This window comes from Pyxicephalus adspersus, chromosome 1 (assembly GCF_032062135.1).
Source record: "Pyxicephalus adspersus chromosome 1, UCB_Pads_2.0, whole genome shotgun sequence".
Lineage (NCBI taxonomy): Eukaryota > Metazoa > Chordata > Amphibia > Anura > Pyxicephalidae > Pyxicephalus > Pyxicephalus adspersus.
The window spans coordinates 101,438,910-101,461,049 of record NC_092858.1 but is presented as its reverse complement, the minus strand read 5'-3'; the positions used below and the strand labels follow the sequence as shown (position 1 = coordinate 101,461,049).

The 22,140-nt window shown below is 36.4% G+C and overlaps 1 protein-coding gene across 4 annotated transcripts in view; it reads right to left on the bottom strand.

The window, feature by feature from the left end:
- Positions 1 to 2,722: 2,722 nt before the first annotated feature.
- LOC140337532 (tyrosine-protein kinase Yes-like) overlaps positions 2,723 to 22,140 on the bottom strand; it is a 43,231-nt gene continuing 23,813 nt past the window's right edge. For all 4 annotated transcript variants that reach the window (XM_072421257.1, XM_072421259.1, XM_072421260.1 and 1 more), the window contains 9 exons: positions 21,155 to 21,253; positions 19,843 to 19,946; positions 17,049 to 17,198; positions 15,012 to 15,167; positions 10,503 to 10,682; positions 9,790 to 9,866; positions 7,999 to 8,152; positions 5,713 to 5,844; positions 2,723 to 5,477 (listed from right to left, as the gene is read on the bottom strand). In XM_072421257.1, coding sequence (XP_072277358.1) covers positions 5,269 to 5,477; positions 5,713 to 5,844; positions 7,999 to 8,152; positions 9,790 to 9,866; positions 10,503 to 10,682; positions 15,012 to 15,167; positions 17,049 to 17,198; positions 19,843 to 19,946; positions 21,155 to 21,253 — 1,261 coding nt within the window. In that variant the 3' untranslated portion in view covers positions 2,723 to 5,268. The remainder of the gene's footprint in view (positions 5,478 to 5,712; positions 5,845 to 7,998; positions 8,153 to 9,789; positions 9,867 to 10,502; positions 10,683 to 15,011; positions 15,168 to 17,048; positions 17,199 to 19,842; positions 19,947 to 21,154; positions 21,254 to 22,140) is intronic.

Here is a 22,140-nt window from a genome sequence, read left to right as displayed (position 1 = left end):
TGTTTAGAGCTAGATCTTTCAAGATATATATTGTTTGGGTTCGATCCAGCTTAGGCTTTTTAACCTGTCTGAACACCTGCTGCCCCCAACAGTGAAAACATGTGGTTCTGATGCCTACTTATAGCCATAAAATAGATTAATGAAAAAAATGATGGATTGTACATCTGCCATCTTACTTCTATAGAGTTAAAGTGGAACATGTATATGAATATCTAACGTTGTAATGTAATGCGATATTTAACATTTGCATTAAAAAATGTTAAATGCATACTGGAAAAGTTTGATTGTTTTGTGTAATAATTTCAGTTTGACCTCCTTCTAGTGTCTGTTCCACTAATAAATGCCCAGGCATTGGTCAAATCCATTGTTAGGTTTGAAGGAGACATTGAGACAGAGCTGGATAGTAGGTGGATATGCTTGACATCCCTGATATCACTTGCCAGGATCCTCTGTTTTGACAAAGACCACGTGACCAGTGCCTTGGCATGAGATATCTAATCTTTCTTTAGAAAAGTTAACACTTTTCTGGTCTGTAATGTTTTATTATATTAAAGGGTAAATATTCAAATAGGCATCTATTTGAGTGTACTTTAAATCTGCTTTTAATGCAATGAGTAGTTCATTATTTAATGTTACATAAAGCTTGTGTCTACCTTGGTAACAATGGTTTCCAGTAATAAGCACATTGAAAATGTCAGAGCAGCAGCACAAGAGCATATGGACACACATCTATATACAGCATCAGGTCACCTAGAGCAATGAAATGCATCTGTATAGGTTCAACCATTAAGCCATTGTAACAGCTGGCCAAATAAATCACAGGGTTTCCTCCAGGTCGACAGGTACATTTGCCCCAGATACAGGTTATACGCAGAGTATTTTTCTGTTCATTCAGTTTTCCTTTTGACCTGAAGGTGGGGTTGAAGTACCAGGCTTAATGACAATGAGCTTCTTGGCCAGGTGGGGGAGCTAAAGAGACCTGGGTATGATAAGGTGTAACTGTCTCACCTGAAATGCATCCTGGAAATAAGGCTGGGCATATAAACTCTCAGCCTGCTTATTCCTGTGTCTCTGCCTTGGCTGGTGAGCTGGTCAACGGTCAACGGTGACACAGACTTTGTTGCAAAAGATGTATGGTTAGGGCCTTAGAGTCCTGCACAGCACTAGGTTGGGCTGGATTGCTAGTTAAGGGAACTAACGTTGAGTTAGTGGCCAAGTGGTCAGGCTTTAATTTTGCTGTTAGATTTGTTTTGCCTGTTTTTGTGTGGAAATAGTGTATGCGAAATAAACCCTTGATGCATTTTTAACCTGTTGGCCTTGTTTCCTGCTTAAAACACCCCCTGTTGCTATGAGCAATCTCACACCATGTACATTATCCAGCTTTGTGAAACATTTTTAAAAACATTTATTTCTGATCCTTATCTTTAGAATGCTCAGCAAGATGTATCTTAAAGTAATTTCCACAATATCGTCATGTGGTTAAATAATGCTAGTGTATATATATATCTTTTAAGCGGGGTGCTCTCCTTCTCCTTAGATTATGGCGATGTAGCTTATTAATGCCCCAGTCGACATTTTCATTTATTAACCTAGTAAATAAAATTGAGGCCCTGATTATCAATATACGTACTAGTAGGAGAGGATATAAAAGGGTAACCTAAGATATTAGCAGACTAGATTGGAGGTAAAATGGTTGCTATCACAAGGCAATAGGAAAATGTGAGCCCCTTTATCTCCAATTGTACTCTTCATGGGAAAACCTCTTCCTAATGGGGACACAACAAAACACATAAGGAAAAAAAAAGGGTGGCTTGAAAATGAATGTAGTAGAACTAGTGTCCCTACCTTTCTGTGCCACTGATAACTGAACCCCCACTTCTTATACAGGTGTCAGAGTAACAGATTGTGAGGAGAATCTCCTTATGAAGTCCTAGACAACAAAAAATACATAAATTTGGACTCTTTTTCTCGCTAAAAAACAAAAAAATGTCTAGGCTTTAAGTTGGCATTCACCGCTACTAGAAAATATGTTTTATTTAAAAACCATCTAAAAATGGTAATTGTGCCTAAGCAGCTCCCAAGGTCCTGATGTTTTAAATTCCTGCTACCAAAATGCGGTACTTGTAAGTGTGCTTGGGCACTTCTATGCTTTCACCCTTATAGAGTATGTATTTCAATTGGTCTGAGGAGTCGGTCTTTCCGCAAAACACGTCACCCATTTGGGATATGATGAAGGGATACTTGTATATGATATATATATATTATGTATATGAACCATCCTAAAAAAACAAATTTATATTATGTGTGATTGTAGGGTGTTTATATATATATATATATATATATATTTCTGTTTTTTTAGTGTATTTGGAATAATGAATAAACTTTTGTATGTTTTTTAATTAGTATACACATTTTGGTTTATGAATATGAAACATTTTTCCTAAACTACTGGTGTTTTTTTGGGGCACACACATTTTCCTTCTTGGGTGTCACTACTGTGTTTCTCTCAGTTCTCCTTGCTGGAGGCTCTAACATGAGGAAGCACAGTCCTGCCTTAACTAAGATTACTGCCATGCAAAAACACAATGTAGAACAAGACATGGCAAATTAGTTACAGGGAATGATGAGATGTAGGGATATCGCAGACAATACTGTTGATTAGTCCTTTGTTCTCTGTCTCCAGTTCTCAGATATATTATGTTTTAAAACATATTTTATAAACTTTTGCATGTATACAGTTTATTACAACTTTAAACGTTCATATAAATTATGGTCCATTTCTCATCCAATCTAAACTCCCTCCCCCCCACACACACACCTTTAGTCCAAGCTTGATAATTCTGCCACATCGTTCCTATGCAAAATCTAACACAAGAAACATGCACATCACACAACGTTGATTGTTTAAAAATCAGTAGCTTCTACTTTGCATCACACAGACACGTGAATCCCTGAAGTGTCTGTAGATGTCAGGTGATGTGTGATAACAATCATTACTGTGGTTTTAAGTGAACCCTTAATATGTAACAGTGACAGCAGAATAAAGAGCATTCACAGATCATGTGATTTTAGCCTTAGGTCCTGAGGTGGATCGTGGTTGTTTGTTGTTGTGTGTCAGAAGCTTTTAGTAAACCATTTATCTATTTGTATAATATCCATCTTTTTGACCCAACCATCATAAACAATTTTTATTTAAAAATTAAAACCAGGGGTCCTGCTGAGGTCATAATGTCATTGGCATTTCATACAGAGCTACCACTGGACCATAGAATTCACAGATCAAGAGTCGGCTTGAAATAGATGGTTGCATGTTTCATATGATAGAGAAAGCCTTGTATCACCTCTAAGGCACCCATTCCTTGTTCATCACTGCCCGAGGCACATCTGAAAAATGATGTCCCTTTGTACTGTTTGTGTTCTTTTGTGTAAGCGCCACTCTTTATATTGTGCAATTATATAAGTAAAAAATATACCACTAAAAAGCGTTTAGTTTGCTTTATATTCTCTAAATCAATTGTAACAGTATGAACCAATGAAACAATCAAATAGAGAAAGGGTTTGAATTTTAGCTGGTTGAGTCTTCTGACTCCTCTCATCATCCTCTGTGTACAATTTCCTTTAGTTGTATCTAAAATTGAGGTAATTTGCCTCCCTCCCATTACCTCATCACCCCAGGCACTAGCACTGGAGTTCCAGTATATTTAACACAGCTTAATAACCACACATACCCAACTTCTTATGGTTGTTGCCCAGGACAGTTGTACTCGTCTTGAGCTTAGATCTATCATGTGTACAGCGGTATCCTGACATTGTTTATCAATACACCTTAGTGGACTGATGAATGACCAAGCATGGACAACCTCTGTCTTCCCCCCTCCCCACTCCATAAAACAGAACAGCATTGTGTGTACAGCCCTCATTTGTTCTTCTGTCACTGTAAATGATCATGAAAGATTGCTTCCAGCTACATAAATCTGACTATTGTATGGGGCTTTAGCTTTGTCCTTGCTGCTATGGACACTGCCAATGTAATGTATACAATAAAAGATAAACAGGTTTGCATCATCCACAAATAGAACTAAAATTACAGCTTAAGTTACTTCTTAGGTATCTGTCCCTGAAAATCGTATCCCCCATTTAGCAATGTTACATTACATTTCAAAATTATTAGCCAGTTAGTCACTAGGCTGGACATGCTATAAGGTGAAGCAGATCAGTTCTTTGCCAGTATGATGTCAGCAATATGGTCACCACTTCTATATTATTAGGCCTAAAGCAACAATGTGTTTTGCTAAAGCAGCCTTCAACTTAGACAGCCAACTTTTAGATTGTAACAGATTTGTTAGTACAGTATAATATGACAAAACACAATGTCTCTTTTATCATAAAATTTCTGAGTGCTTCTGTACATAAGTGCGCAGACATCCTTCATTCTGAGGGCTGCCGTCAGAAACTTCTGGGCCCAATAATAAGCAAACTTCCTGGGTTCCCCTCTTCATTTTTGAAAGTTCCATCACTACAAAAGTTAAGCTCTTTTGATCACAAAAGTAACCCTTGCCTCTCTCCCTATTTATTCTTCTATACTCACAGGTTCCTGTTTGGACATGTTAGATATCCCACTCCGATTTTGGATTGGAACATGATGTCATTTTGTTCATTCTGATGGCAGAAAAAGCTGCCCAGTGAGTTTACATCTCTAAAAATATGGTGGCCACCTTACCACCTGGATGAAACCGAGCACCTGGCCAATAGGGCACCCGCAGGAATACTCGCAGGAATAAGGGCACCCGCAGGAATAAGTTAAATGTGACAGCGTACACAACTGACTTGTTTTTCACTGTTTGGAGCATAACCCTTCCTAAATACAGATTCCAATATATATTATAGAATGTTCAATGTTTTTTTACAATTCATGAAGTAAATGGATCTTAGATTGTCATGTGTTTCCTCCAAAACTTTTGGTACACTACATCTACCGCTAGGGAACCATGAACATTCTCATACATTACAAGTCATTTTTTGTTATATATTTGTTGAAACTGGTAGGAGGGGTGCATAGTTCATAGTGAGGCTAAACAAAGGGGAAAGCTTAGGGAGTCAGAATTTCTTCGCCCACAGGCTTCCCCAGGTATAAATTCAGCACACATAGTCACAAGAATAATCATCATCTCTCTCATGACGAAAGTCCCTTGGGGTTTTATGTTGCAAAGATCCTGAAGGTGATTTTGTTTTTCATTGATAATGCAGCTCCCACAATTCAACTTAGTCTTATATATTGTCCCCTGGCTGATACTGAGGCTCAGTGGCTGTAAAATAATCTTCCAGGAATGACTGTAAGTATTCAAATGTTGGCCGTTCTTCTGGGTCAGACTTCCAGCACTGCATCATTAGGTCATGAAGAGATGGGGGGCAGTCCGGAGGGCAAGGCATGCGGTTCCCTCTTTCCACATACTCCAGCACTTCTCTATTACTCATTCCTATTGTAGAGATAAAATAAGCAAGTTATATCAAAGGAAGAAGCAGAAATACAGGTAGATCTTGAGAGGGAGAGTTGTTTTTATAAACATCTGAATGTGTTCTTACTCATACTTAAAACTGTATGCTATCTGTGCATACATATTGTCTACTAGTATGTTTTCCAAGTATAGCTGTGTATCTGTTACATTACACTAAGCTCCCCAGATCCTGTTGCCTAGCAGATTTTTTTTGCACCTGGATACGGAATTCTTCCCTTCGTCACCAACTCAGACACCAGGATTCCGAATGACCACACGTCAGATTTTATACTGAATCTGCCATACATAGCTGCTTCTGGAGCTGTCCATTTGATGGGAAATTTGGCACCTGTATGGATGCGCATTGGCAAGAAAAAATAATGCACTGTTACATCAACCGTTAAGAAGCTTGCATTACTTGCATTAACAAAATCAAGACATAACATCATTCTGTATGTAATTATTTTTTCTGATGTTACATATTAGTGTATGCTGATTTTTAATAAAATCTTATGAGTCACACAGGTGTTTTGAAATTTTGTATACATATATGTTTAACTTTATCCTTAGCATATATTAGGTTTAACTGTTACACAAAAAACAACATAAGGATTAATTCAACTTTGATGTTTTACTTGCTTTTTAGGTGATTGTTTATACAAATCACACACTATTTAAAATTCTATTTTCAGATAATGATTTGAGATTATCTATATACAATATGTGCTTTTGAAAATGCAGCATAATAAAATATGGCTGCATGCCATAAATACAATAAAACAGGTCTTAAACAACACATTTTTGCTACTTAAAGATAAGGATTTTAAGGGTAGTCCAAGTTGGGTTGCATGTACCCCCCCCCCCCCATCCTTTGCTTACTAGCCACTCTATATACTGCTCCCTCTCCCTCTGCATTACTCTCTGATCACAACCACTGCATTACTGTCACACAATCGCCTAATGGTGCATGGTGCATTTCCTATTTAGCTTGGTTTAGAATCCAGGCCTAAAGAGGTTAATATAACAGGTACATTCAAAGGGGGATGCCAGTCCCACAAAGAAAGCAGTGCCAAAACCACAATGTTCAGCCCCACCAGGCCATTCTATTAGCTTACTCTGATGATCTCTATTCTACTACAAGGTTCACTATGCTTTGTTCTTTACATTCTATATTACAAACTATTACACAAATTATGTTGCTGTAATGTTTTTTTTCTATATCTAACATGGTTTTGCTGCTTTTACTTTCTCTACATTGATGCATTTTGTATCCTGTGCTATATGTTATATACTTGGGCAGGCCCAACATTGTGTTGTATATTCTATGTTTTTTCACTGCCCTATTTTGCTTACTGTGTTATACAATCTTTGTACTACCTTCCCCTCTGTTCTGTACATACTATACATACTGCAAGATTTTGCACTCTGTGTTGTATTTTCTGTGTTCAACACCATTCTAATTTGTATACTGCATGTTCTTTTTTTCAACCCTCCCACACCTTGCCTTACCGCTGTATACATTCCAGCATACAATCTGCTGTACACTCCTATACATGGTAACTGATGGACATATATGTAAGGGCAGGTAATATTTGATTTTGTCATTATGCCTGTGGATATCACATGTACCTGCAAGGGAATAAACCTAATGTGAAAGGGCAACTTGGTTGTTTTCCCCCCTATGCCTCAGGCCAAAAGTTCCCCATTTTCCCTTTATTGTTAGACCTATCATGCTGATTTTTTGGCTTTGCTATTTTCTGAGCCACCAACACAGGACCAGCATCCAGATAAATGAAAGTCCATGACCATACTATTTTTTAGATGTTTTCCTGGAGGTGTAAATAATGGAGCCATGGGCCTTAAAGTATATCTTTGGGTAAAGTTGTCTTTGGTTTTAGATAGAGATAGATGTTTGGAATGGTTGGACTTTTTGTCCAGTTTTTATTGCTTGTTATTGCCCATTGGAATTTTTTTGCCTTCATTTGTATTGATACATCTATTATTAATGAAAAAAAAAATTGAGAGAAAATCCAAAATTGTAAAGTTGTCCTCCAAACAAAGCTAACTAACTGACATAGCTACATACATATGGGCCCTGTTGCAGAACTTGGACTCTGTTCTATCCAAAAAATGTATAGCTTTACATACACTTTAAAGAAATATTTAAAATCATTTGCTGGGCATGTAAAAACACACATTACTGCATATGCAATACCTTAAACAGCAGTGAAAAAGGACAATACAGAAAAGAACATTAACAGCCAAACACAGATATTTATTGGTTGTCCTGAATAGAAAGTTCCACTGAATATAAGTAGTATATTTTAGCCTAATCTTTCTTAATTTGTTCTTTAATTTTGTTTTATACCTGCCTACTGGCAAAGCTGGTTTTGTTAATTTGCCCTTTTCCTTTCTACAAACATTTTAAGTTTACCTAGGAGCAATCCCTATTATCAACTTTAAATGGAGACCCAGAGGTGGAGAATAAATTAAATGTCATTACCCTGTCGAGCTGTGTATTCATTGTCTTCAATGAGACGAGCAAGGCCAAAGTCTGCAATCTTACAGATCAAGTTGTCCCCAACCAGAATATTGGCAGCTCTGAGGTCACGGTGAATATAATTCATGCGCTCAATATATGCCATGCCAGAAGATATCTAAAAAAAACAGAAGCGATTGGGTTAGACAGATGAGGATGACAGAGTCCTTGGCAAGTGAGAATTAAATAGTCACCAGTGCCAGGAAGTTCTAAAAGTAAAAAGCTTTATCAATGAATGACCAGCTTCTGGTTATGGTCATCATAGGTACAATTTTTAACCAGTAAAGCAAGAGTTTGAACATTCTTTACTTTTTTACATGTGTGAACACTGCAGGGCGGTAGTTACTGAAGTTAACTAAGTATCTGATTTCCTTTACCCACACATATATCATGTAGCATTTACTATATTGTAAAATGTAGCACTAGCAAATACCTATATTCTTTGTAAACACATCAGTTTTATTATATGATCTAAAGCTGACCTCTGTACAATTTTTAAAAATCTGCCTTTTGGCATTGAGGCTACAGAAAATACTTATTTTAGAAATAGCTAGAGGATATGCTTACCTTATTCTTTTCTTCGTCCGCTAACAGTGATCTTGAAATGTAGGTAGCCAAGAATTGCTCTTGGAATCATTTGTTGTGTAATAAATGTTTATTGATAAAAATAGGATGTTTTGTACTTGTATTGTACTGTACTGTACTATAGAATACTTCTCCCCAAGTTTAATAAAAGACACAGCATTGCAATCACAGATTGTGGCAGTATATACCAACAGGTCTCTAATTGCAGCTCTGTGTTCTTCAATGAACAATGGAGAAAAGAAGATTCTGGGTTCTTAATGAAAATTCCTTTTCCTCCAAGTTTATTGAGTGACAGAGTACTGCTGTTAGAGACCTCTGGGTATATGCTGCCTCACATCTCTAATTGCAGTGCTGTGTCCCTCAGTTCAAGATGGACTAAGAAAGATTGTACATACAGTATGTAATAAATAGTAGTTAAATATTTAAAAAAACAAAAAACACAAGTTCTAAAACAGAATAAAATAGCTTCAAAACCATTAATATTTACTTTTATTGGATGTGCATGGAACTTGATATAAAGTAAACCTGTCAGGGAACTATGGTAACTGAGTTTGCTGACCTCTTCTAAAAATGCTTGTTAATGGGTGACCCTACAGACTTTAATACTCTGTTACTGATCAGGAACAAGTATGCAGCGAGTATGGCATTTAGGAAAATCTAAGAAGTGTCCAGGTCTGGATTGGGGAGTAATGAATTTGCAGCATACAGCGCCAGATAGGAGGTTTTCTTCTGCTAGATCACTGATTTTTAAAAATATTTTGGAAAGGTGGATTTTTCTTCAACATAGACTGGTCCTGTGTAATATTGGAATTTAGGGTTACTAAACACCAATGGAATCCCATTGAAATCTAGTGAGCTCCTTTATAGGGCTGTTTGAAGATGTAAGTCGTGGAGTATTGCGATGTCACACTTGTCATAACTTTACAAGCCTGGTAATGATGCCACAGGGCAATATAAAAGCTTTTTCTCAGTGGATGAATATGATTAAAAAATAATTGATGCTCAGACATTTTATTTAGGGTGAGATAGGAAGAATTAGGAGTACAGTTTGTTAATGCCAGAACATACCCTTTATCATTATGTAGGAGAAGGAAAGTAGTGGCGAGTGAGCCAGTTGTTGTTGTAACTAGTTTGTATAAAATACAATTAGATGATGAAAATCCCACTAACCTGTGCCGCCATGTCCACTAACTCTGGCAATTTCAGATACTGACCTTCTCCATCTTTAATAAATTCTAGTAGGCTTCCTGTAGAACATAAAAATATCAGAAATTACAAAATACAACACAAGGAGCTTATATCTTCCTTATAATACCATTGCTATTCTTCGACAGCAGTTCTTTGAACCTGTCCTTCAGTCCTTTTCATTTTTGCAGGTAAATGACCTGATGTGATGAATCTCTACAGTTACTGAGAGTAAATGTTGTTAAATAGAAAATCGAATATTTTGACTGTTAATATTATTGTTAATAATATTAATAATAAACTGTATTTATATAGCGCCAACATATTACACAGCGCTGTACAAAAAGGGGTTGCAAATGACAGACAGATGAACAATGACACAAGCAATGACAATAACTGTTAAAAGAAACAATAGCATTTACAGACCTTAGTACACCTACTTAATTTTCTTTTGGCCTATTTTGTTATGGCCACATCCCTGTGTGGACACTTTTGCAAAAGGATAATGTTCCTGGGTTATCTAATGTGTTTCAGCAATTAAGTTTCCATACAAAACTGCTCATGACATCACATAACATAACAAATTAACAGTTTATATCCATGATCTGAACCATATACTTTTGATTGTTCTTGGCTAGCAGAGGGGTAAGTTTGTGAAAAATAAATGAATTATATTGTACTAGTGACACAAAGCTTACCTTGCTCCATAAACTCAGTAACAATGAATATGGGAGCTTCAGACACCACTGCATATAGCTGAACTAGTTTGTCATGGCGGAGCTTTTTCATGATCTGAGCCTCTTCTAAGAATGCTTCTGGGGACATTGTCCCTGACTTGAGAGTCTTCACAGCTACGTTTGTTGACCCATTCCATGTTCCTTAAAATGTTAAAGATATATAAGTATTATGATAATGCTTATTTAGTAAGGGATCATACCTCTGTATATCAATGTCATCAACATAGCATTATCACCACGTCATCCAGAACTGCCTTAGGTCTGGAGGTAATACAATCCAACATGAGCAACCAACCTCTAACTGACCAGTCTAATAAGTTTTACATTTTTAGCTCATCACTGTTCTTCCACTGATAAAAGGTAAGCACAACGAATATATATACTGTGTACAAGTATGTATACAAGCATGCATTTTCTCAAAAAGCAGCTAAACTGTTTATTTATCTTCCAATGCTGCAATGGGTGATATGGATGTGACCCAGAAGTTGATCTCAGTGCTATTTAATGGATTTATCCAATCTGGCTGCTTATGTTAACATGATTTATAGTTATATATTGACATAATCACATTTTTTAGAAAAGATAATCAAGCATTTTACTATGTATGTCCCAGTCCTGCAAAAATCTAATGTGATTACAGTAATTGGTCTCTAGGTGGCACATGCAAGCTCATCAACCACAAGCTTATCTGCAAAGTTTCAACTGTATTTGAAATGTTCTGTAATATGTTCTGTGTTTCTGCTTTGTTCAATTTTATCTTTAAATATTTTAAATATATAAACTAACTGGGATAATATAGGTCTCCTATATCCTGCTGATTAATTATTTTTAAATGCGTTTTAAATGATTTTTTAAGTTGCCATTTACCCACTTTGACACCAAAGCATTTATATTACACATTTTATTTTTGAACTCTGTGTAATTTTTAATACTCTGTGCAGATTGTGTTGTGGCATTGTTCGTGCAATTATTTTACTTAACTTGAAAACGTGTAACATACTAATTATACGATGCTTTGTGTACATATGAATAATTAAATTAAAAGTGTATAGCCATTAGTAAGATCTCCCTTTACTTACTTTCATGGGGACACATAGGGAAGTTGGAAAAATCTTTAAAGTTAAAGATACCTGTCACCAAATAAGGTGTCTCTATCCGAAAGATTTACAACTTGTACTGGGGCAAATGCTAAAATTTTGTGTTTTTCCTTACAACTTTTTCTATAGCAATGCAAAGATCAATATGGGTCAACAGAGCAACTTGGAAGGATGATCTCCAGTAGGGTCAAAGGTAGCATATAAATCTCTACAGATTTGTTATTCCTTACCTACACTGTCCTAAGCTAAAGAAATCATCGAGCATTTAAATTTTTCTTCTAAAGTTTTTTTCTGAATAGACTAAAAACTAGATTCAGCATGCTGAAGATGTCCTATAGCTCCTGCTGCTGCTTTGTGCAATCTTTTGGATCACCACTGCTAGGTTTGAACATTTTTAAAACATAAACTTATATGATGAGTTAAATATATTATGTTCATAAAAAACTCCCATAGCACAAAATCAGCAATACCACACTGCCATTTATAAAGCAGTAAATCTGATATTCACTGAAACATTCCTTGGTAAAGAATCAATTGCTGGCATTGAAAGACATACGCCTAAAAGATTCTCCACCAGGGAATGTTTCAGTGAATGTTAGATTCACTGCTTTATAAATAGATTCCTAAGGGTCAGGAAACCTTTCCTCCACAGAATAAGGAGATTTTCTGAAACTATTCTATTTGATCTAAAAAGGACATGATTGATTGACAAGTTCTGCATATTCCAGTAATGGGCTTTCAATGCATTTAATTGACAAGCCTTACAAAAGTATGCAGACAATATGGGTAAATAAGGTGTTTTCCAGTGGAACTACTTATCTAGCAACTGCAAGCAAATAAACTGTTTCCACTGAATTGGAGGCTGGAGATATATCAGTAAGGGTGGAGAAGATAATGGGTATTTCCAGATCATCCATTTTTTTTAGAATTGTAATGACTCACATTTTTAGAAAGATCATTTATGACAAAACCAGACAACATGCACTGTTAGAAATGCGCCATGTTTTCAATTTGTAGATATAGATGTAACTAATGAATGAAACTACACTTTATTAGTGTTTTCTATCTCAGACATAGGGAAGCACTGGAAAACTGTTTGTTTTTCTCTATGTGTAATTATCAGCTGAATGTATCATAGGCATTAGTAGGCGACAGTTCATTACGTCTTAAGGAAATACAAGTCCCCCCACTGAACTATGAGCCACCGTCTTGCAAGGTATGCTTGATCATGCAATTTCTTAGCTGTAAGAGTGTTATCTTAAATCTTTGGGCATGCAAGGGTTTACATTTTTAATGATCTTAGAACTTCCCATGTTAGGTAAGAAAGGCTACAATTCCATACTAGACTGTGTTTTTAATGTTACAAAGGTATTTAGGTACCAGATAGATTATCTCCCAAATAACCAGACTGGGTTCCAAAGAGAAAGTTCAGGACTTTATTAATGCAGTGATCAGATGAACAGCCATTAAGTGTATTACAGTTCCAACAGGTTCAGTTAAAGAATGCACATTTAAAAAAATAACTTCCCCTATCTCTGCTTTACTTTTTGAATGTGTGTGTTTAATAACTGTACTGAACAGACATAGTCGGCATACAGCTCCTGTAGTGCTGGCACAGGACGTGAAACTGTATGCATAGCTTAGCTTTGGCTCTGTGACAATACAGCTATAGAGAATAATAGCCATCTGCAATGCATGGTACAGGCCTACTTTATTCTCAATGGCTGGGAATGACTGCCCAGCTTGTTTAATATTCACCTAAAGGCTGAGCTGTGTGAACACTGCCAGGCCTTGAACTGCTCATTGCAGTGTGAATACCCTGCCCTTAGATTCTGATGTTTCTTACCACATCCCAAAAATGTACTGAGAGGGTAATTGGCCATCACCAAATTGACCTTGAACTGTTATTGACATTGCTATATGACTGTGGTAGGTACATATGATTGTGAGCTAATCTGAGAGACACTTAGTGATTAGTTTTGGCTGTGGGAGATGTCTGTGCTTTATAAAAGTATAAATTATTAAACACAACAAATGCTGGTATTACACATTGGGATGAAGAGGGTTAAGGTTGATAGGATAAGGACCATTTCAAACTTGCTGTTCATTAATAAATGTGAAAAAGCCCTAGGAAAACTCAAAATTAACTTGCAGCTTACACATGGTATGAACTTTTTTCATATGTTTATGTAAAAGCTATAGGTCAATCACAAAGCTCCAGCACGGTCAAAAAGTAGAAGAGGAATAGGTAATATGCTCACTCGTACATGAAAGTTCCACATATTTCCCATGCTTCTAGTTGGTTAAATTGAAGGTAGGTACCCTTTCATATGCATACCGAACCTTGCTATGCGCACAAGCATTGACCACATCTAAATTTATCACTATATGGGAGGAAGACATGGAGATGTCTTTTACGGATGAACAAAAAGACATGATAATACATTTTGGCCATAAAGCAGCAATTAGTAATAATTTTATTATTATAGTAATAACATCAGAAGATAAATTACAAACTTTTTCCAGGATGAACGCCCACTAAACTTGCATAGATCTACCTTCACACTGATGACTGGTGTTGGAGATGCAAAACAGTGCCCGGCACGCTTTTACATATTTTTTAGAAATGTCCATTACTAACAAGTTTTGGTCAGGTGTGGCTGATCTTACACACAAACTGACAGGAACGGATATAACAGATAGGGCCGAACTGGGTCTTCTCCATGTTTTCAATATGTCTAGGAAGGGGTACAAACACTTACTCCTACGCCATATGCTCATTGGATTCAATATTGTACTACTCCAGAATTTGGTGCATTATTACCCCAGACTCAAACTGAGTAAGAAAATTTTTCTTACAACATTTTTATTTGTTATGTCTTTGATCTGGATAATATAAGCAATGTACTTGCGGCAATACATTATTGATAAAGTGCCTATACACTTTTCCCTCTTCCCTTCTCCCTTGCCCTTTCCCCAACTTTTCTTTTTTTCTTTCTCTCTTTCTTGCTTTGTCCTGCCTTTTTCTATGTATTAAACATAAAAACGAGGTACCTGGGTTTTTGGTATAGAGAATATTTGAGATATATGAGATAATAACAATAATTGTTGTTATTATATTCAACTGCTTTTATCTTAATAAAAATGTATATAAATATAAAAAAAATTTGAATGGAATGCGTTTGTAAGAAATTATGTGTATATGCTGTTGGGGCAGATGAATAGCCTTTCCTTTGGTTAGGGTGTTGGCAAAAAGCTCCTTAAAAATATGTCTACTAAAGATAAAGAAATTTATAGTAAAGAGCATCAAACCTAAACAGTGGACTATTTATGTAGTTTCATCAGCATACTAAAGTAGCTTAGAGATTCTTACCCTTCCAGACTTCTCCAAAGCAGCCTTGTCCTAATTTTTTGTCTAGGGTGATAGAGGCTCTTGATATTTCCCATGCATCTTTTGCTAACCCCAACGTTTGGGGCCTCAGGTTGAAACAAGGCCTTTGTAATAGTTGGCACAGACCATCATTGTATTCTAAAGAAAAAAAGACATATTTCTGTATGATGACTGGCTTAATTTATTATAATAAATATATATATATATCCTTTTTTTTCCATTTAGTTCATTGTTGAGAATAAGACTAGTAATACCAAAACATACCACATGATGTCACTAAAGTCAAAGTTATGTATACACAATTGTGCTATTTTTAGATGATGAATGTTTTGGGTATATTTTTAAATCTTTATAGTTTTGTAAATGGGGATTGGAATTATTTATAACAATAAAACAATTAAACAATGCTTTAATAATGTTTGATAATAACAGAACCTTCGTGTTTGTAGGTTACTCATAAATATGAATCTGCTGATGATTAATTAGATAAAGTGACCTGGTTTCACCTCTCTTTACCTTTGTTTACAAAATGATAATGCTTACACAGCATTTCCAGGCTAAAGGTGAAATTAATGAGTGAGCTGCCTATGGTTTCTAGGTAACAATGCAGCCATACTGAAGACAGTCCACTTAGTTTTCCTTTAAGGGACAATGTAGTATATTTCCAGCAAGTACATTACTGTAGAGTTTTGAGCTCAGTTTTACAATTGTACATTTTTATAAAGGATTTTGTACATAGACAATAAACAGCAACAGGTACCAAAATACATACAACAGACAGGTTAAAAAAAGAACCTCCCTCCCCCATGACATCACTATATACAACTGTAATGTAATCTAATATGGTAACAACTGTTATGGACCACATACTTGGTAAACATTGGCCCACGAAAATAAAGCATGGAATTCCCAGAGGTAGGAGGCAAGAACAAGGTGAGATACAAGAAGGACACGGAAAGGAGAGAGAATATAAGGAAACTATTCCACTTTTGGACCAAGCCTATGGGTGTCAACAGACTATCTGCTCATACTTATCCCATGGTGCCCAAATATCATAGTGTTTGATTAAATGATTATTAAGATGAGCGGGCGGACCAGGAAACCAGATGTCTCTAGGTGTAGAGTAAAAATATTTGAGGAAATTCATCACACCTATGCCACCCCTTTCCCTTACTGTACATATTACTGTTTTAGAGATAAAATTGCATTTTTAGGCCCATATGAAGGTAAACAGATGATTACAAGTTAATCACAGATTACAGGACATGTGCTGGTAACGTTTTAAAAAGGCACAGCAATTAAAGACAGACAGTACAATGCAATCAAAGATGGAGATATGTAAGAACTTATTATGCCTATACAGTGTACAGTAAAACAGTGTGATATGTACTCCCTAATATTCAATATAGTCCGCCTTCCATTTATAAGGTAACATTTAAAAAGTGGCCGGTGGCAAATTAGGCAGCATGGCCTCGATCACAGTAGGGTTTAATTAATTACTGGATATGAACAAGCACTTGTGTGCAAAATGCATCAGTGCAGCCTGTGGATATGTTAGGTGGGATAAAGTCCTGTGCAGACAATTTCTTTATTTTTGAGTTGTACTGCAGTTTGGTAAAGCTGAAGTTAATAGCCAATAGCGAGGGTATAGTAAGTTCAACTATGCTATGTGCATATTGGAACCCCTCAATCTCTTCTGCTCACCAAATCTCAGGGCTACAGCAGCTACTTTGCGGATTGGTTTTCAGTTGAGAGATAAATTGCCAGACTAATGTACCAGTGTATACATACTCCTTTGCAGCCTTCTGGATACATGAATTATGCATTAGTATTGTGAACACTGATTTTAAACTTTTTTCTTTTACCATCCCTATCCTCCCCCTGGATTTCAGGGCAACTGCCCATTTTACTCCTATTGTAATTAGCATTTGCCATTGGTTGTGTTTCTCCCTTTTGAAGCATCTAGTGTACCTTTTCTGCTTGTCTATTAGCTCTGTCTTGCTTTGTAATTCAACATACCTTTATAATATTGCACCAGTTCCTGAACAGTATTAAATTGGACTCGAGTGGTAATGTAATATCCTCCATTGTCAAGCTTGCGGATCTTATAATGCTTGACATGATCTCCTTTTACTTTGTCCCAATCACGAATGGTAAGAGAGAATGCCCCTAGAGCAGGAACAAAAATAATAAGTTATTAAAAAATAAAACAACACAGTTATCTTGTAACAGGAACAATATGTAGAACAAAAATGTAACAAATCTCAGGTGACTGAATATAACGGGTTTCTTTTAAGGTTTACATTTTGTAAGCAATGATGAGTCTGGCTGGTTTTACATGCAACAAAACATGCCTATCAAATGGACACATTTATAGCTACAGTTCATGCTGCTATATTCAATCTGTAATCGCCAATTTGCCCTCCCTTTGGTTAAATATGCAAGGATGTTCCTCAAAGCTGAACTGCAGGCAGATAAAAGATTCCTTAATACATAAATAAATGTATACTTTTAATGCAAGCACTGTATGTTCACATGCATGTTCACCGTGATAAACATACACTCAGCTTCAATGGTAGTCCAAGCAGTGATAAGCTGAGGTTGGTAGCTGCAGGGATCTTATATCTGCCAGTATTTTTAAACAGCACCATTCTGCAGCGCACGAAGATCTTTGCAGAACAATAGGCCTCTACAGTTAACTATATAGCTACATGGCCTTTTCTGTGAACAATCTGCATTCTACAAATAAACATTGTTAAAAACATATTACAAAACACTAACAGATGGTGATTTGGTCAACAGAATAACAGCATTTTAAAAAATTACATTATTGTTATTTGCATAAAAAAAAATTGTAAAGTCAAGTTTTAATAGTCGCATTCCTTAAATCTCTTTAAACCTCTCTATATCACCAGCTAGGGCTGTTATACACCCGTGGAAGTCCCATTTCTTTGAATGCCACAGTACATTTACTATAGCTAGGGTCAAAAGCTTTTCATGCCCAGGATTTCATTCCTGCGATTCTGTTAGATAAGAAGATCTTCTCCTGAAAAACACTGCATGCCTAACAGGATCAGAGCATTTCTCATTGACTTCCAAGACTGCAAACCTCAGATCACAGAGGAATTTCAATACTGTGATTTTTCATTTAAAAATAATTGGCATGGGGGGCGTATATGTGGTGTCCCTTCTGCACATCAAAGCTTCAGATTCTTAGAAGCTATCTATACAATCCTCTCCTGAAGGCAATTTGGAAGACCATGACCCATCCAAAGAGAAGAAAGCTGAAAAGTCTGCTGCACGTCTGCCCGGCCAAATACTTCCTGAGCTCTTTGCTGCATAACGAGCTGTAACACACAATGTTCAGCAAATCCCCTCCTGAAACAACTTTCTTATGTTGTTCATGGATCTATGCCACCACAGTGGTATCCTGCAGAAAAACTATGCTAGGGAGTGCAAACTATTGGATTAAAAAACCTGTAAACTCACCTTATTTTCTCAAAGGGCCCCAGGCCCATGAAACTTACTTCTGTTTGGTGATTGGGCTGTATTCAGAATACCCCCAGGCTCAACTGTGAATAGGGGAGGTTGGGAACCATATTTTGCATTTGCACTTGCGTCAAATGTGGCGTGTTTCCTGAGAGTGACAATTTACTCGGTTGTTTGATGATTTGCGCAGCAGTCGCCCACAAATCTGTTTACGCATGTTACAGTTGGCTGCAGCTGGCAGCTTTGTGTACCAAGGAGCTGCCAGACATGCAAGTTAATACCACAGATATAAAAAAAAAGGCCTTCATGGCTTTAAGCAAAGTCACATTTGTATTTCTTTAAATACTACTCATCAGAGGCAGAAAAAGGGGGAAGTGAATGAAACTCTAAAGAGAAGCTGTCCAAAAGAAAGGACAAGCAGAAGCAATGGGTTGGTCACTAGTAGCACCTGTGGTCTCCATGTAGTTATCTGTTTCCCCATTACCGACTTCCTATGTCTTCTTCTGTACCGTGTTTCTGTGTGAGCACATCCTGGTAGTGGCAAAGCTTTGCTTTCTCATCTCAGAGCCCCCAGTAAGGAGAACAGCACAGTAATTACATCACCAAATCTCTTGGGACTATGTGTCTGATTTAATAAAGCTCTTCAAGACTGGTGAAGATAGGCTATCATGATAGAACCTGGGTGATCCAGCAAACCTGGAATGGATTGAAAACATTATTAGATTTGCCAACAATAACAAATCATTTTTAAGAAATGAAGGTTTGTTGGATTACCCTGGTTCACCCATGACAGTTTATCTTCTCCAGTCTTGGAGAGCTTGGAGAGGCCCTATCAGTCAGAGGAAGGAGAGCTGGACACACATGCTTGCCAGGAAGTCTGTTGCTGATGTTCAGGAGGAACATTTTTTCATGGTATTAGGTAAGCGCAGTTTACATTTCCAACTCTTCTCTATACCACTGAAAATCTTTACTTTTTGAGTTCAGTTACACTTAAAGTGGAACTCATGCGTGAGATTGGCACTTTTTTTTACACCTCATTTGCATCCTGGAGATGGGGCATGTACAGAAGGAAGCCCAAAGCCTCCTGGAATATGTGACATAAATATCCCAAGAAGCTCTGGGTTTCTCATTTAGTCTTTACTACTGTAGTGTTAAAGATGAAAAGGAATGAGTCTTCCCCTTTAAATTAAAAAGGAGGCATTTTATCATTATATAAAGGGGTTATCCATCCTTTTTTATAATGTGGAAAAATGTCATGATAGGTTTGTTTTAACCCCATCTCTTATTTACTTACAGTTCTCCTGTCCTGTTAATTGGGACTTACCTTTAGTAGTTTCACTTTCTCTGATCAAGAAACTTCCCTCTGAATTTCCTTCACCCAGTAGCTGTCTCTCTGCATCTTTCCTGCTAAGTTTACCAAAATACCACCTGTATTGAAGAATGATCACAGCAGAAAGTTATTATTCGTGGTAAAGTCACAGAGTACTATCGTACTGCATTTGAATGGGCAAAAATATGGACACTTAGAAAACCCTGTCTTTGGAATATAACTCTTAGTTTGTCTAATAGTATTAGGTGGTCACATGTGGGGACATAACCCTGGAGGCAGCAGTACTTCAGGTTTGCATGGTTTCAGTACAGTGTTGTCATCCTGCGACAGAAAGTGTTTTACTGGCAGGAGCACCAGATGCAAATAAAGGGGAAAAAAATGGAAACTAATTTGGCCACATTTTTTCTTCATGCTTGGGAAATTACTATTTGTCTCTATATTCTTTGCATGAAAAATAATGAAGTAAAAGAGGAAGAGCTTGATTCTTTGCAGAAGATGCAGTTTTCACATTAGATTTTTTTTCAATTATCATACAAATATAAGTGAATCATTTTGCTGTAATCTGTAATTCATGGTGACCATTGTTAAACTAGCAAAATAGATGTTTCTAGCAGATTTATTCGGGAAGATAAGTAAAATCAGAAACCACCAAAGTCATTAAATGATGGCGGGGGGAAAACAACAGCACATAGTACTCATAACCCACAGTACCCATAGGCATGAGAAATATTGCTTGAAAAAATCTATTTCTACCTAAGGTTGAGTCTTCTTGCCATTTCTTGTTTTGATTGCAGTGCTAAGCAGATGGCAATGTATAAGGACAGATTGCTAAATAAGGGTAATTGTGATCTAAATGTCTAAAGTTTCAGTGCACAAATGCAAAAATGTGTAAAAGAAGCAAAATAAAAAAATGTTTCATTTTTGCAATACTTCATCATGCACATCACAATGCATCCAGCTGTTCTGTGAATGATACAAAGATCAATAGAAGGTACTCAGCAATCCACAAAACTGTCTCTTAGTTACTAGTGTTGAGATTGCTCATTCTAAGCACTTTTTGTGTATGCCAGTAGAACGAACCAGATTAGGAATCATCTGATGTTCTGATGGCCTTCTGATAGGTCATATTTATTTCTCCATGTGTGGTTGGCTTTACTAATTACTGCTTGGTCTGAACAGACATAAACAGACTAACAATATGAACAGGCTTTTAGCAAAAAGTGTTTTTTCAAACAGAAACTGTGAACACATACAGAAATTGCAATGCAAAATGATGTATTTTTGACATATATAACTTCCCACTTACTCTTCAGCTTGTATTGAATTTTGTGGTGCCACATAGTTACTAGGAATATATCCTGACTTTCCAGTGCGCAGAGATCGAGCCTCCCACCAGTCACCTTCGCTGTAAAGAGGACAACACTTTAAAAAGGTGATTACATATTACTTTGGCTTGTATTTTGCAAATAAGAAATCTGATTTTGATTATTTTGGATATTAAATTTTGAAATCTATTAAACACAAAGAAATAGGCCAAACATTCAATCTGCAAATATATGTAAAAAAGGGAAATATTTATTAAAACTGCCATGTAATATTTGTACATATCTGTATATATTTCTGTCATAATATATGTCAAAATAACATAAAAAATAAATGACACCACCAAAAAGTATAAGAAATGTTTTACATCTAAATAAGTCTCTGCCATAATCATATGTTAATATTACAGTCTAAGGTTAATTTTGTAGGGGAAGACAATTACCTAATTTACATGTTTTTAGGATGTGAACAGAAATAGATGAAATTAAATAACTGAAATTTATGACACCTAATGGTTACAGTTAATTAACTTCAAATGTACTGCAGATGAGATATGGAGATGATATAAAATCCCCCCAAACACACAGAGGGCTGATAAAACTGTTTTAGAAAATTGTAATAGTAGGACAGTTTCACTAGATGGCAGCAAAAGTACCTAAACATTAATTTACAAAGGAGTTTACTATGAGTCCTTTAGGTGATAAAGGGTAAAAAAAAATCAAATTGTTAATTAATGTTCAGTCAATCTACAGATGTCAGATTTCAGTCCCAGATAACAAATATAAAGGGCAACAATTTCCATTAGTGACTGTGATACCTCACTACGAGGGGGTGCTGAGAAGTTCCTGGCTTTGCCCAGAAAGAAGAGAGCCAGAGTTATGAAATAACACATTTATTCAACATATTCCCCCTGAGACTGATGCACGTGGTACAGCGTAGTTGCAGCTTTTCTGGAATAAAAAATAAAAG